General features: G+C 47.4%; 8 protein-coding genes across 8 annotated transcripts; 4 read left to right on the forward strand and 4 right to left on the reverse strand.

The window, feature by feature from the left end:
* Positions 1-40: 40 nt before the first annotated feature.
* Positions 41-2922, reverse strand: P153DRAFT_46174 (tRNA-dihydrouridine(47) synthase [NAD(P)(+)]). Its single transcript, XM_033673209.1, has 3 exons — positions 2300-2922; positions 351-2246; positions 41-294 (listed from the first exon to the last, which is right to left on the reverse strand). The coding sequence occupies exons 1-3, from the start codon at positions 2512-2514 to the stop codon at positions 207-209; spliced, it is 2199 nt and encodes a 732-aa protein (XP_033522369.1). The 5' UTR covers positions 2515-2922; the 3' UTR covers positions 41-206.
* P153DRAFT_367898 (endoplasmic reticulum protein-like protein) lies at positions 2748-4037 on the forward strand. Its single transcript, XM_033668379.1, has 4 exons — positions 2748-2919; positions 3065-3199; positions 3249-3352; positions 3405-4037. The coding sequence occupies exons 1-4, from the start codon at positions 2899-2901 to the stop codon at positions 3757-3759; spliced, it is 615 nt and encodes a 204-aa protein (XP_033522370.1). The 5' UTR covers positions 2748-2898; the 3' UTR covers positions 3760-4037.
* Positions 4038-4147: 110 nt separating this feature from the next.
* P153DRAFT_367899 (glutamyl-tRNA amidotransferas-like protein subunit A) lies at positions 4148-6253 on the forward strand. The gene is made up of 3 exons (XM_033668380.1): positions 4148-4339; positions 4387-4979; positions 5041-6253. The coding sequence occupies exons 1-3, from the start codon at positions 4203-4205 to the stop codon at positions 6084-6086; spliced, it is 1776 nt and encodes a 591-aa protein (XP_033522371.1). The 5' UTR covers positions 4148-4202; the 3' UTR covers positions 6087-6253.
* Positions 6254-6548: 295 nt separating this feature from the next.
* P153DRAFT_386959 (uncharacterized protein) lies at positions 6549-7177 on the forward strand (the record flags this gene model as incomplete). Its single annotated transcript, XM_033670593.1, has 2 exons — positions 6549-6717; positions 6771-7177. 2 exons carry the CDS (start codon positions 6549-6551, stop codon positions 7175-7177), a joined length of 576 nt encoding a protein of 191 aa, XP_033522372.1.
* A 432-nt stretch (positions 7178-7609) lies between these two features.
* P153DRAFT_397869 (uncharacterized protein) lies at positions 7610-8795 on the reverse strand (the record flags this gene model as incomplete). Its single annotated transcript, XM_033671596.1, has 2 exons — positions 7610-7791; positions 7844-8795. 2 exons carry the CDS (start codon positions 8793-8795, stop codon positions 7610-7612), a joined length of 1134 nt encoding a protein of 377 aa, XP_033522373.1.
* Positions 8796-9967: 1172 nt separating this feature from the next.
* On the reverse strand, positions 9968-11074 carry P153DRAFT_386961 (uncharacterized protein; the record flags this gene model as incomplete). Its single annotated transcript, XM_033670594.1, has 3 exons — positions 9968-10805; positions 10878-10932; positions 10981-11074. The coding sequence occupies 3 exons, from the start codon at positions 11072-11074 to the stop codon at positions 9968-9970; spliced, it is 987 nt and encodes a 328-aa protein (XP_033522374.1).
* A 303-nt stretch (positions 11075-11377) lies between these two features.
* On the reverse strand, positions 11378-12341 carry P153DRAFT_46220 (uncharacterized protein). The gene has a single exon (XM_033673210.1). It carries the CDS (start codon positions 12191-12193, stop codon positions 11681-11683), a length of 513 nt encoding a protein of 170 aa, XP_033522375.1. The 5' UTR covers positions 12194-12341; the 3' UTR covers positions 11378-11680.
* P153DRAFT_358134 (uncharacterized protein) lies at positions 12311-13106 on the forward strand (the record flags this gene model as incomplete). Its single annotated transcript, XM_033666771.1, has 3 exons — positions 12311-12330; positions 12367-12734; positions 13051-13106. The coding sequence occupies 3 exons, from the start codon at positions 12311-12313 to the stop codon at positions 13104-13106; spliced, it is 444 nt and encodes a 147-aa protein (XP_033522376.1).
* Between the last annotated feature and the right edge of the window lie 2367 nt (positions 13107-15473).

A 15473-nucleotide genomic window follows, 5' to 3' on the forward strand; every position in this document is an offset into this window, starting at 1 on the left:
AAATTCGACTTTAGCAAGTATACTTTTATGCCGTGAACTCCGGGTCTTAGTCTTACAAAGTATGCTCTATGAACCATATTGAGTCACTTTTCGGTAAGTCGCCGAACATCCACCACGCTGATAACCATGAAGCTTTGAAACTCTGCAATGCCAAAGATGTTAACACACGTTGGCTGGGAAGGCCGCACCAAATGAGCATAGTCAAATTAACCCTCTGCCTCGAACTCGTACGCATTAGACTTGTGCTTCGGCTCGAACTTAAAGTTGGGGTGCGCAGGACCCAAGAACATCTCACTGTAAATAATTAGCTTATACTCTTATGGCAACGGGATACCTGAATGAGTGCATACCTGAGTTTGATCCAGTCTTTGTAGTTCTCACTAGCCATTAGCGTCTCCAGCTCGTTCCTGCCCTTGAACCTTGGGGGTCGGTCTTGGATGTTCGGCGGCAGATGTTCCAGCAAGCCCACAGGCACGTATCGATGCGCGAAGCTGAGCCACTCGAGGAGAAATCGGCGTGTCGTACCAACACCTTGCTCGTCTGAGCCCCATGTCTGCATTCCATATTTAGAGAACTTTTCAATGTAGCTCAAGCGCTCGGTAGCGGACTTGTCCAAGTACTGGTTCTGCTCGATCTCTTCGAAGATCCAGGGCTTGATCAGTGCACCACGACCCACCATAACGGAGTCGATACCTGCGTTGTCGATATGGTTATAGTAGTCTTCATGGGAGTAGCAGTCACCGTTGCCCACAAAGTAGACGTGTCCATTGTTGGCGAGATCGCGAGGATCGGCTTCTGCGATAGTGTCCGTTTGCGCGTCCTTCTCTTTCTTTAGCCGCTTGATTAGAGACGCGCATTCGGCGATGTAAGACCAATCCGCACTCTTCGAGTAACGCTGCTGCTTGCTTCTGCCGTGTAGCGTAATCGCTGCGACACCAGACGTGCCTTTGCCTGACTCAATGGACTCGTAACCTCCAAGTACAAGGCGCTTGATAAGCTTTGTTGCGGTGGGATTGCCATCTTTCGTACCCATGCGGATTTTGACCGTGATGGGGGTCTCTTTCGAAACGTAGTTCATGCCACGGAGGATGCTCTCTAGTTTGGATGCCTGGTCAAGCAAAGCAGACCCGCTGCCTTTCTCGCAGACAAGGTTGATCGGACAACCGCAATTCAGATCGATGGCTCGTAGCCTGGGGCAGTAGTCGGTAATAACCTCCACAGCCTTCGTGGCTAGCCACGGCTTGTTTGCGGCGATCTGAGCGCCGAATTTGAGGTCTGTGGAGTTGTCGTACCCTTGAACCACGGTGTTCTTTCCAGAGAATTTCGGAGCACTTATTTCAGATTCGTGCGCCTTCATCAGAGCCCACTCTCCCCTTTCGCCCTGGATCAGAGGCATAGCCATTGCCATTTCACTCCATGTAACCTGGCAACCAAGATCCACGCACAATCTGCGGTACGGCATGTTTCCTTGCGTAGTGAGAGGCGCTAGCGTTGGCGTTTCAGGTCCATAGTATAGTCGTCGCTTCTCAGATGGTCTGAAGGGCGCTTCGACGTACTCAGCTCTACGAGCATCCTTCTCTTCCTGCAAAGCGTCGACATCACCTGACACTGAATCAAACATGGCCCGTTCGGTGTCCTTGTTTGCGTCAATCCATTGCAGATACTGGTCAGAACGCGGTGTCCCGATCTTTCTCCTCGCAAGGCCAAACTTGACATCCTTGGAGACGACGTTAACGACCTCGACTTCGTCTTCCAGATTCGCTATCTTGGCTTTACGCTCAGGGTCCTCAAGAAGAGCCATTTCTTTTCTGCCATCTTCAGTGGTATGCTCTTCCGAATGGCTGCCGACGAATCGACATTTCCACCCAAGATGACAAAAGCCTTTGACCTCGTAGATGGGGCATTTGCCGTCAAATGTTGTAAGATCTTCTCGTCGGCCTTCAGTCATGTACTTGCGAAGGTCGTGTTCAAATTTGCACTTGTCGCCAAACTGACACTCTTCTGGCGAAAACTCGCTGCTGAGAGCGCGGGTACTACAGAGCGGCAACTTGTCGCGAGAGCTTCCAAAAGTTCGGCTGGTGTTTTGACCCTTTTGCTTCTTGTCTTTCTTTTTCCAATCCTTTTTGCCCTTTCCACCGTCGCGTGCATCAGGCTTATGGTAACGATCATCCGCGGCTTCCGCCGCATCGTCATCCACGGCTTTGTCCTTGGTCTCGACTATTTTGTCGCTTCGATGTATCAAGTACCTGAGTAAAATTAGCAATTGTCCGTGCATTGAGTGCGGCGAAATGCTGCTAACTCTGCCTTGATAGGCGCAACGCCCTTCTGTCGCTTCACTGAGCTTTCTGACATCTCAATATCTTGACTTCCAGTTCTGGTTCGCTTCTTGGGGCTTGATGGTGCAGCGTTTTCAGCCACCGTGCTGTTGTCACCTCGAGCGCCATTGGAGTCTGGCGCAAGACCCACTTCTAGAACCGGTTGGCCTGCCATTGCTTCTTCACCTTCACCAGCCATTATTGTAGTGAATACTAGAGCTCTTGTCCGGCGACGGCAAATGTGAGTGGATTTGCTGCTTGGCTTGCATGTGCAATTTGTTTCGGCCAGGCCCGTGCACCCATGCACTAGATCCAAGCACGTGACCGGGTATGTCGTTGTGACGTAGGTATTTGTGCGCAAGCCTGGCTGGCTAGGTGGCTTTGATCTTGCTCGTGTCTGCCCTTCTCCCACCTCTTCTTCTTTATCCCCTCACACTTTCCACTCACGACCCTTTCTCTTTCTGGTTGATTGTCAACCGTCTCGAGCTTTTGCAATCCTCGTTTTCGAACTTGTTGCGTGTTCAATCACCCCACTACACCCAAATATCAGCTCCTGCTTTGAGAATACAGCCACGTAGCAAAAATGACGCTCTACTACAGTCTTGTAAGCTCCAGTCCCACCTCACATTCTCAGAAGCGGTCGTTGCATCAATGGCATGGCTTCCACGCGTGCCGCTCGAAAGCTCTTCCGGGCTATCCGCTCAATCATCCCACAATATGGCCAACTTGCTCACTTTACTCCTATCTAGGTGTTCCTCCTCCTGGTCACGGAGATGCTCATCTTCTGTGCCCTGATCGTCCCCCTGCCGTTCACCTGGCGTCGCAGGCTGTTTGCGTTCATCTCCGAGAGCCCTATAATAGCGAAACTCCAGTATGGAATGAAGGTAAGGGTCATCCTTTGTTGGAACAGGGTACTTGTCTAATTCATGCCAGATTACCTTCATATTCATATTGATCCTGTTCGTTGACAGTGTCAACCGCGTCTACCGCGTGCAGGTTGAGTTGGCCGGCGGCGATGGCAACGATACCCGTGGATCGTAAGTCAGGATGTTCAACGATGATTGAACGCCCCACTGACCTGTTTGGTAGAAATGCTGCACTTGGTGGCATTGAGCGCATGGAGGTCCAGGCCCGCAAGTTCTACTCGCAGCGCAACATGTACCTCTGCGGTTTCACCCTCTTCCTGTCTCTCATCCTGAACCGAACCTACGTTATGATCCTCGATACCCTCCGCCTCGAGGAGGAGCTCAAGATGATGAAGGGCGACCCGAAGGTGAAGAGCGGAACTTCCTTGAAGGATGTCGGTGGTGCCGGTGAGATTGGCGCTCTCAAGAACGAGATCGCGGCCAAGGACCGCGACATGGAGAACCTGAAGAAGCAGGTTGAGAGCATGCAGCAGGAGTACAACCGCATGGGCGACCAAGTGTCTGGAAGCACTTCGTAGATGGGAACGGCAACCTGAGACACGGCCATGGCATAAGTAAAGCTGACGCGCTCGAATACGCGTAACGTCAGCTTCACTCAGGTGTTTCTATTCGAGGTTTGGGGAGGAATCGACTGTGTATTCAAACTTTTGGCGCGAAGGGACTACACAAGTATTGGCAGATGACGCATACGCGGTTGTATTGTTCTATTCTGGCTCGCTATGATGAGGTGTGGCTGGAGCTAGATCCTGATCATGAGAAGTAAAAGCATTTATATCATTCGAGCATGCTCTGCCTTAATCGTCGTGTGTTGACATCCTTGTTCAGCCGTGTTGGCGTTCCGAGTATCACATGCTTGTGCCGATCAGGGTCTTGGATGGATGTCCAAGCTGCCTTGTACCTTGTATCCTCAGCTCACAGGCCTCAAGCCGAACTTACGCTGCATCCACGATTCACTGCCACGATGTCGACTGACAATGGTGCTCCAGTGAGGTTTCTCAATTACCCCACTCCAACACCTCGGGAGATTCCGTACAACGCGCCTCCGCCTAGAAATAATCCCGTTGTCAAAGGCGTCGCATTGCACTACCTCGCCAACGTGTAGGTTTCACCAGTGGCTGCCTGCCAGCGTATGCTTACATTTGTAGTGTCGCAACTGTTCCCGGCGTTGCATATCTCCTGTGGCGTAATGCCGGCTTCGCCTCGCTGCGAAACCTCGAGGAGCTCGATGGCGTCGATCCCCGATACGATCCTACCGTAATATCTCTTCCGAGACCCGGAGACGAGCGCATCGAGAGCTACACGAACGCAGTAAATCTGCGTGTTCTGCCCAAGGATGCAAAGGGACGGTTCTACACGGTCGCCGACTTCCACGATGCATACAAGAGTGGTGTGCTTACGCCTACGGATGTCGTAGAGCGACTGTTGCCTCTCATACGTAGGGATATTGCGCAACGGTCACCGCTCTCGACGGCGTTCATGGAAAGCAACGTCGAATTGATCATGCAGGCTGCGGAAGCTTCGACAAAGAGGTGGAAGCAGGGCACGCCGTTGGGCATGCTCGATGGCGTGCCGTTCGCTGTCAAGGACGATCTGGAGGTGAAGGGGTACAAGAGGTATATTGGCACGCGTCACGACTACACAGAAGGAAAGGAAGTAGAGACCAGCTGGTGTGCGAGGAAGGTTGAGGAAGAGGGTGCGATTCTTGTAGGGAAGCTCACTATGCACGAGCTGGGCATGGGTAAGTCATTTCCCTTCAGCGGGTCTATTGACTGAGAGCATGAATGTACTGAATGCCATAGACGTCTCCGGAAATAACCCCATATGGGGTTGCCCGAAAAATCCCCTTAACGACTCATACTACCCGGGAGGCTCCTCAGGAGGCGCTGCGTCTGCTGTTGCATCTGGACTTATTCCCTTCGCGATTGGCTCTGACGGTGGCGGCTCCGTCCGTATTCCCAGCAACTTCTGTGGACTCTATGGCCTCAAGACCTCTCACGGCCGAGTCTCGGTCGCACCCATGCCAGATGCTGGAAAGTCGGTCACAGTTCGAGGTCCATTGGCTAGCAGTATGGCAGACCTTGAGATCTCCTACCGTGTTCTCGCCCAACCTGACCCTTCCAATATCTCGTCATCGCAGTTCAGTCCACCCAGAGCAGTCACTGGCCCTCGCAACAAGATCCTTGGCATATGCAAGCCCTGGTTCGACCGTGCAGACCCGCCTGTCCAAGAAGCGTGTGAGTCAGCGCTACAGTATCTCCAATCTGAGCTAGGTTACAAGGTTGTGGACATCAGTATTCCACTTCTACACCATGGGCAACTTGCTCATGCCATGACTATCATGGCAGAAGGTGCAAGTGCCCACAAAACATCCATATACGATCTCACGCCTGCCAACAAGGTTCTGATGAGTGTGGCACGACAGACACCAGCAACAGACTTCCTACTCGGCCAACGTGTGCGCAACATGCTTATGGAACACCTGGCTCATCTATTCCAAGCCTACCCTGGCCTGGTCATTGTCACACCCACAACACCCAATGCAGGCTGGCCAATTGGGGACGGTGACCTAGCATACGGAATTTCAGATGCCAATACCCAATTGAAGAACATGGAATATGTATGGTTGTCTAACTTCTGTGGCCTGCCATGCATCCAGCTTCCTGTGGGCTATGTAAATGGTGTGAAGGGAACGGGAAAGGTGCCTATTGGGTTGAGTGGACAAGCAGAATGGGGAAGTGAGGATGCCCTCATCGAATTTGGATTCGATGGAGAAAAGTGGTTGAATGAGGGGTATGCAGGTGGCAAAGTGAGACCGGGAGGGTGGGTTGATGTGCTCAAAAGGTAGTGTGAGTGCCTTCAATGTCTGGGATATTGTTGCTCCTAAGCCAATTTCAGCGTAATTGTATTGTGCTTGATGTATAAACATACAAACACAACACAGTGATTTCTAACGCAGCATTTGAGCTAAACTCCAACCCTTTTCCATCCAGAAAAATAACATAGAAGCAGAGCTTATTATTCGTCTCTTACAAATGAATTGCCCAGTGTACCAATGTGAGCACGCGTATTCGAAATTCCAGGCAGCCGTGGTCAAAGTTTGGTTTCTCAACTTCGGGTCGAGAAATTTCCATCAACGAATGACCGAAACTCCACTCAATCATTCGGTTGCGATGGAGCCCGACCATAGATCTCCATCGATATAATGTATATAAACGATTTCCGTCCCCCCCAGAACTACTTTCATACCATCACCCATATCCAATACTATTCCAACACCTTCACCACCAAAACCCCTATTTTCATCAACATGACTTCAACTATCCCTACCTCCAAGCCAGATGTTCAGATCCCTCCCCTGGACTTCGAAACCCGGGAAACCCTTGTCACCGCCTGCACGACTCCTCTGCGCAAGCGCAAGTGCAAGGGCAAGAGGTGCGTGATCTGCCTCGAAGCCTTCAAAGGCACGTTCGACGACGGTATGTATTCCCCTTCCAATTAAGCATCATACCTACTTACTAACGTTCTACAGACTCGTATTTGGTAGTGACCCACTGCCATCACGTCGCCCACAAGTTCTGCCTTGTGGACAGGGCCTACAGTGACACCAAATGCCCACTTTGCCGCGCGCAGATCTTCGCCTCCCCGGCACAAAAGGGCTTCACGCGCAATACGATGCGCAAATTCAAGATCCCCTTCGAGGGCGGCGAGTACGTTGTTTCCGCGGTGTTGTTCTTGGAGTGGGCGGCCAGCGTTGGTAGCGAGCCGGCGGACTTTGTGCAGATGGAGGGGTTCCGCGGGTTCTGGGACGTTGAGCATGCTTTGGAGGACCACCTGTTGGGGTTCCAGGGCAAGCGGGTTGCTCGTGCTGTTGGTGACTGTGACTGGCAGACTGCTGCTGAGTGGTTGGGCGTGTCGGTAGATGCTGCGTTCGATTAGCAATTTTGTCTTGAGGTGGGAGATCTGTCATAGGGGGTGATTTTATGTTTTGTTCCTTCCTTAGGGCTTGATCAGTACTGTTTAGGTAGTTTGTTGTTTGTTGATCCTCAATTTGAAACTCTTTCGTATTTTGCTATGGTTTGTCCTTCACTTAAAGTGCTAAGCTGCGTTCTTTGTGGCTCCTACAAGCCGCCAAACCATACTAACACAATTTGCAAAACTGTGTGCTAGGAGTATACTGCTAGAAATTTAGGCCCAAGACACCTACATTAATCTAAGATGTAGTTGTCAAGCTATTACAAGATCTCGCCGCAAATACTGCCACAGCCCTTCCAGAACCCCATACTGGACTCGACGCAGACCTCTCATTCGTTTACCAAGCACTTATGCTCGTCGTACGCTGTCCCGGTGAAGCACATCTTGGCGCATATCCTACAGAATGCCACTGAGTTTATCGTATCGATGCGAAAGTTTGAGCTCCTTTCCGTCGGCGAGGTGACCATGAGCGAGAATTCGATATTCCTTCGAGGAGGTATTGCAAACATCTCTCATGTATTGAAGGGATGCTGCAATTCCTCTTGGTACTCCCCACGCAATTGCACGATCAAGACTGACTGAGCAATATCGTTAGCATTTTTTGAGTGTGGGGTCGAGAAAAAGGCTCACCATATACCCGTTGCCCAATCGTTCGCTGCTCATCTTCAGCAAGAGATTGCAACAAGTCATTCTTTTCTCTCGTGTAATCAGCTGGGTACCATTTCTCACTACAATATTGGTTCTTGTCGACACCAGTTAGTGATGAAAGTAAACTTTGCAGTTGTACAGTATCTGTGGACTTGTTGTAGCGGATGCAACCGTATGCATGCCAAAGAACGACCCCACGTGTGCCAATTGCAGGCCAAGCTAGATTGATTGCCTTTACACGCTCGGCCCGATCCACCGCCATTCCAGTAGCTGCAACAACCTTCACGAGAGGTATATGACTGGGCTGTCTTGTGGACTTGTCTTTGGGGCCGTCAGGTATGGGAACGTTAGACGGAGCGACCAAGCATCGGACATCATTTGCCGGCAGCACGATGGTACCATGCACGTTCTTGTCGATATTGTTGTTATAGCCACCAGCTCGGCGTTTGGGTGCCGGGGGCTGTTGGCCAGACGGCAGGAACGAATTGGGGACCTTCAGTACTACACCAGACGGAGGAGCTGACGAGACGATCGAACGTGGGACAGGTGAGGCTTTTTGTTGTCGACGAGCTTGTCGATTGAGTTGACGTGGAATGCTCGCCGAAGTGAGATCGTGTCTGATCGATGAAAGTCCCTTGATCTTGCGACAATCGATCAATCGAGATACGAGATTGTTGACTGCAGTGAGCCGGTCGTTGCTGTTGTAGTGGATTCCGATTTTGATCCATCTGAAGGGGCCAGATGATCGATGGTCCAATTGACATAGCTCGCGATTTAGTGCCCTCCTCGCGTGGTCAGTGTTTTGATACTCGGAAACAACGTGGAGGTTGAGGGACTGCTCCATGAAAGACATTCGCTCTTCATGGGTCATGCGCACGCCAGGCACACCCTTCACAGTCCTTGGCTGCTTCGTTGTGGTCAATGGCTGTGACATGATGTACGATAGTTGGCTAGCAAAGTGGTTGTTGTCGTGTACGGCCTACTATGATACAAGGCGAGTAATCAGACTGAGGACAGAATGAGCGGACAGGGCGTAAAGGCCGAGAGCGAAGGCGAAGTCGAGGGCGAAGTCGTGGTCGCTGTGGAAGGGTAGAACCTCGGGGCGAGTGGGCGAGTGAGTGAGTGAGTGAGCAGCGGCTAGGTGCTCTTTCCTCCGTCGGGGCAGTGACGCAGGAGAAGGCACTGATGTTACAATGTGTCCACCGTGCGAGCGAGTGAGTGAGTGAGCAGCAGTTAGGTGCTCCTTCCTCCGTCGGCAATGATGCGGGAGAACGCACAGTGTACTTTGACACAACCACACGACGAGAACCCAGATTTTATTGAATGTGTAGAATGATGGGATATAGCTGTGTTGTTCAACAACTGTATGTCGGCACCTGTCAAACTAACACTTTCTGCAATACTCTCTGTGAACTCAGTATGCGCCCACTCAAGAATGCGACACATTGCCAGAGTATTGTCATCCGCCACATGCATGTTTAGGGGTGAGTTAGGAAACAACAACTAATAAACATATCCTAGTTTCCTGCTTGCCAGATTCGTGTTGCTCTCGACGAACGCAGAGAGTCATACTATACAACCACACTTGTATTGCTCGTGCAAGCTCTCTCGGAAAGTTTACGCAAGATGCACAAGTAGATCTAACTGTCCCACTAGAGATACAATGCATTTCTGGTAACCTGATATACCCACACACAGCGCCTACTCCATTCCACAGTTCATATCGGACTCGCTAATCGTCTGCATCTGCTACAAAGCACTGATGTGTGTTGTACGCCCTGTCGGAGAAGCACATCTCGGCGCATATCCTGCAGAAGGCGTACATCTTGGGATCAGAGGCTTTCTCAAGCTGATCCAGTGCTAAAACTCCAACCCTGCCCGTACGCTCATGAATCCGGGTCTTTTTCCCACCATCGAAGTGTGCATTGCGAAAGCCCGATGTTCTTTTTAGAACGTGTTACAGACGTCCCTCATGTACTGGAGGGTTGCACTGATTCCAAGGGACTTCCCCCACTCAATTGCGGAACCAAGTTCGACTGAGAGACAAGATTAGCAAGATTCTTTCCAACCTGACTCAACAAATTTGACCTACGAGTAAGGTCCTGCCTAGTACTCATCGGCTGTATCAAGCGACTTCAGTAAATCAGACCTCATGTTTTTGCATTCGAGAGGAAGATGTATCTGAGTAACATTTTGCGCTGTGTGGGCTCCAGTGAGGGCAGACAGCGACGATTGTATCTGGACACTATCTTTCTTTTTGCTGTACCGGATATTACCTTGCGCATATCGGGGAAGAAGTCCAGTGTTATTGATCAGAGGCCAAGCCAGATTGATGGGTTTCACACGCGCAGCTCGAGTCACAGCCAAGCGACTAGCTGCAATATCGTCCTTAAGAGGTAGAGGCTTGGGCGTTCTTGCAGACCTTGATCTCGCTGTCGGTGCTCTAACGTCGGTCGTGTTATTATGGTCCCCTTCATGATTGAGAGGAGGCAGCGTCGATGAACCATCATCATGCGAACTGCTAACCTTCGTAGATCCGCGCCGTGGGTACTTCTGGACGGTACTGCTGGCTACGGTGGATGATGGCAGAAAGGAGTTCGGAGCCCTTATCACGATGCTAGAAATTTCCTTGGCCTGAGCGGACGACTGAGCGGAAGACTGAGCGGATGGCTGGGTGGATGGTCTAACAGTCCCAAACGACGAAATAGACCTCGAAGTCAGTGATGTCTTTTGTGCGCGGCGCTCCTTACGGTTGGGACGTGATCTGGCTGCAGTATTGTGGGTATGACCGTCATTGTCGTCATCGTCATCGTGAACCTCGCCAGCAATGGACGAGAGGAGTCGGATGCTGCCGTGTTCGACTAGACGAGCCACGAGGTTGTTGACGACGGTAAGCCTGTCGTTGCTGTTGTAGTGTACACCGACCTTGACCCATCTGAACAGGCTAGAAGGTTGATGATCCAGCTTGCAAAGCTTTCAGTTGAGTGCCTTCCTTGCATGCTGTGCGTTCTGGTACTCTTGGACACCAAGACGTTCGAGGTTGAGGTGTTGCTCGAGGAAGGCCATTCGTTCTGCGACGCGTGAGTAAACAGACGAGGAATGTAACACATACATCTTACCGTCGTGTGTCATCCTCACGTTAGGTAAGCCCTTCACTGTCCTTGGCTGCTTTGGTGGCTTCGATGCGATAATGTCTGTAGGCCCGTCGGTCATTGTGTGTGAATGCGTGCGGATGCGGATGCGGATGCAGGCAGAGCAAGATCGATGTTGAAGCGAAGTAGAAGTTGTCAATGGAGGCAAAATTATCACCAGCGCGGTTGGGAGATGTTGGGGTAGGCGCTCCTTCCCTCACCGGAGGAGATGACGACCGTGACGAGCAGAGTGCCTCACCAGCGCGGTTGAGAAATGTTGGGGTGGGTGCTCCTTCCCTCACCGGAGGAGACGTGCCGTGACGTGAACGAGAGCTTGAAAACGCAAAATGATTGATTGTTACTGCTGAATTACAAATGAATGCCTGTATGTTCAGCCCTTGAAGTTTGCATCAACCCACTCAAGGATACGACACATCGCCAAGGTATCATTATCCGAGACGTGCATGTTCAGTGGTGAGTCGGGAAACAACGACCGATATACGTACCCCAACCTCCCACTCACCAGGGTTGTGTTGCTCTTAACAAACGGGCCGAGATTGAACGGCTGAAAGACTGGAACATTGTCGGAACCAAGCTGTGAGGCAAGCGAAGCGGTCGACGAACGGCCGAGCAAAGTATTGATGCCTTTGAGAGCTCGCCGAGCAACGTTCATGTCAAGACCGCTATATCAGCAAATAATTTTGTGTGTGTTTGAATCCCATCCAGCTGCCCTCATCATGTCGCCTACTGCGTTGAGGGATATGCCATCAGTTCTGTCGTCCGCATAGTATGTGCGTGCAGGGAGGGCTTTGGCAAAGTGCGGTATGACAAAGCTGGCTTCGTTGAACCCAGCCGCGTCAGCCCAATGCTCTCTGATACGGTCCTCCAAGTCTGTGAGCAGAATTGAATCGTGGTCGATGTTGGTGCAGATGACAACGGCTTTAGACCTAGCATCCCGAATCGTGAGAGTATAGGGCACTGGGTCAGCATACTTGACTGTCGTAAACTCGACGTCAATCGCCCATAGCGTACACGTAGGGTCCCTGTACAGCGACTGAATCAGACAGAGCTTCTCCAATCCGGAGAGGGTCATGTCTTCAACGACGTCCACACTTTTTTGGTAGTCGTTGTCGGTGCCAGTGCCAGTGCCAGTGCCGGCGCCGGCGCCATGAGGAATGCCTAGCATATAAAACAAGCCCATAGCCTTAATGATGTGTTTGACGTCTGCGATACGGTCGAGCTTGTTCAGCTGCGGATGCTTGGTAACAATTACGTCTGCTAATATCTGATGATGAGCCTGGCAGTATGGAGACCCAGCATGCGGGTGAAATATGCAATGTAGGTGGAACGCGCATGTCTTTGCCCCATCCACAGCCTTACTGCGAGACAACCCGTTCTTTTCGCCCTTGAAACCAACCTAGAGTTCGTCTCGGGATTCGCCGTCATCGTCGTCCTCGCCATCATCGCCGTCCTCGTCGTCTTCGTCATCCTCGGCATTCATATATTCCGAGTCGTCGGATATTGTACCATCCTCGCTACCGAGTTCTTCGCTGTGTTCAATGCCGTCTGGGACAGGATCTTCAAAATCACTAGGATCCAAATATACAAATCCCCATCTTGTATGGCTTGGAGTTCCACATTCCACGCATCGAGTGGCTGTGGGGGTGGGATTATCGCTGCCGGTAGAGAATCAAAGACAAAATTAAACGACGTTGTTAGAACCACCGAACATGGCTTCCTTGGTAGGTGACCGTGGAAGCTTACAGATTTGGTAGTAGAAACGATTTTCCGACACAACATCTCTATGTTGGTAAACTGGCCCCATCCTCGGTAATCTTGAGGTTTTTGTACTGCGTTGAGTGGCTTTCCTATCCTATAATCCGGTCGATTGTGCCCTAGATTTCGGCCCGAGATTAGGCTAATAAGAGCAAGGCTTGGCGTTAGTAAGTTAGCGTTTAGCCCTACCTTATAAACTTTAAACTTAGAAACTATTAATTAACTTAATACTAATTTACTTTATACTTTACGTTTTTTCTATACAATCTATTATTATAATAGCTCTACGCAGCCGCGCTAATAATAATCTTATACCTAAAGATACGCCTACCTTATAAAAATTACAGAAGACGCCTCTACTTACATACCTCTAAGGCTATCCTAAAAATCTACTACTATAATAGTAACTAATTAAGCTTAATAACTCTAATAATAAAGGTAGCTTATACCTACCTTACTATAACAGTAAGCCTAATTAGACTGTAATTAAGCTATTTAAGCTATTCTTTACTAATACTAAGATATTAAAAATCTGCTACTACACTAACAAGAATGCTTATTAATAACGCCTACCTAGCTCTACCTAGGAGTAAGTCTATACGTAGCATAACATAATACCTTATAAAATCTTTAGTTACCTAGCTATACAAATTTATATAAGTATATACTAAAAATTATAAGTTAAAGACTATTAGCGTACTAATAATTAATTTAAAGTAGTCTACGTCTATCTATATAAGATTATAAGCCTTATCTAATTTAAGTAAATTAATTATTACTTCTACGTTACTTTACCTTATAATATTAGTAATCTATTTACGTGTTTATTTAAATAAGTTTAGGAGTTCTCTAAGTATATCTGTTATATTAGCTAACGTTACTAGGCTTTAAGGTAAAATTTAGCTATAGATAAAAGTATAATACGCTTCTGTAAGTATACTAAAGAGAAGACTACTATTAATTATAAGTTTAACTTAATAGGTTACAAAACGTAGTACTTAGGAGATTCTAGGTATTAATTAAACTAGCTCTTCTACAGTAAAGGTACTAAATAGGGTAATAAGCTATATAAAATTAACTAACGTTATACTACCCTTAGCTTCTACCTAATAAAGGCTCTTATACTCTACCTTACCCTTAACTACCTTACTAGTAACGTTAATACCTAGCTGCTTAAGCCTAATAAGTATATAATTTTTATAGATAACTTATTTACGTTAGTTCTATTACTTAAGGAGTTATAATACGCTAGGATTAGAGTAGTAGGTACTATATAAATAGAAAAGACTCTACGTAAAATTAGTATAGGAGACCTTCCTTCTTAAGTATTTTAGGTATTACTACTGCCTCTAATAAAACGTAAAGTAATAGCTTAGCTAATAATATTATTTTAGCTACTTAAGAAGCGTAGCTAGCTCTAGAAAAACATACTGCTATTACTAATACCTCTATTAACCTAGAAGACTTAGAGTAGTTAGGAGAATACCTAACTATTAATTAAGTTTAGTTAAGGGCTAGACTAGCCCTTAACTACTTTAGTAACTATTATTAATAACCTAGCTAAAGGATTTTTAGCTAAGCTTATTAGTATTAGGGCTTAGTATAAGAAGCTTAGTTAAGGTACTATTTACTTTAATACTTTAGAAAGTAGAAGAGTTAGGATAATAGCTTAGCGTAATAATAATATTATCTTATTTACTACAACGTTTAGTATTTTACAGAAGACTATTATATAATTAAGAAAGAGACTAGGTAAAACGTATACTAGAGCTACTAAAACGCGTATAGTATTTAAAGACTTAATTTAGATAGATTTACTAATTTTAGTACTAATTAATATATATAATAAGTATATAAACGTAATTAATTAATTTAATTAACTCTAGAGTTACTACTTACTCTAATAGATCTATTATAAAACCTAGAGACCTCTATTTATACTTCTCCTTAACATTATACTAGTAAACTTATATAAGCTATTTAGGTATACTATAGGCAAATTACTTCCTAAATTAAATATTTACTAGAGTTATTTACTTAATCTTATAGTGTAGCTTAAGGGTTTATTAAAGTAGTAAATACCTCTCTAAAATTAATACTAAATCTAGCCTATTTTTATACCTAACTCTGTTTATAAGCAGGCTAAAATCTATACTACTAACAGCTATTACTTATACAAAATTTGCGCCTAAAACAGCTAGCGTATAGTTTAAAAAACTCTCCTTAGTATTATTTTAAGCTTAGATCTTAACTTAGTTTAATTAGGGAGGATTTTAAAGACAGTTTATAGCTATATAAGCTATAAAAAAATAATTTACTGTCTATACTAGCCTCTCTATAAAGAATTAATAGAGTTTAAAATGCAGCTGTTAGGTAGTAACACTTATAAGAAGCCTAGCTTAGAGCTCTAGTAACTTTAAAAATGTAAATATCTTATCGCCTAAATATTTTACCTATCTGCATTTAAATATATAAACTTTTAAATCTATACACACGTTTTTTAGTGTAGAGGTTCTATTTTAGTGTTCTTAAGATGTAACGCTATAACTTACTCTGATTGGCCCAATCTTGGGCTGAAATCCAGGGCACAATCGACCGGATCATGGGATAGACGTTGTCACGACCCCGGAGATTCGCGGAGCCAACTCCCACGTTTGGCTGTACTGTCGTGCTTGCCAGTCCGTTCCGTGGGAGGTTCCAACGCT

Source organism: Dothidotthia symphoricarpi (genome assembly GCF_010015815.1).
Source record: "Dothidotthia symphoricarpi CBS 119687 unplaced genomic scaffold P153scaffold_13, whole genome shotgun sequence".
In the NCBI taxonomy this organism is placed as follows: Eukaryota; Fungi; Ascomycota; class Dothideomycetes; order Pleosporales; family Dothidotthiaceae; genus Dothidotthia; species Dothidotthia symphoricarpi.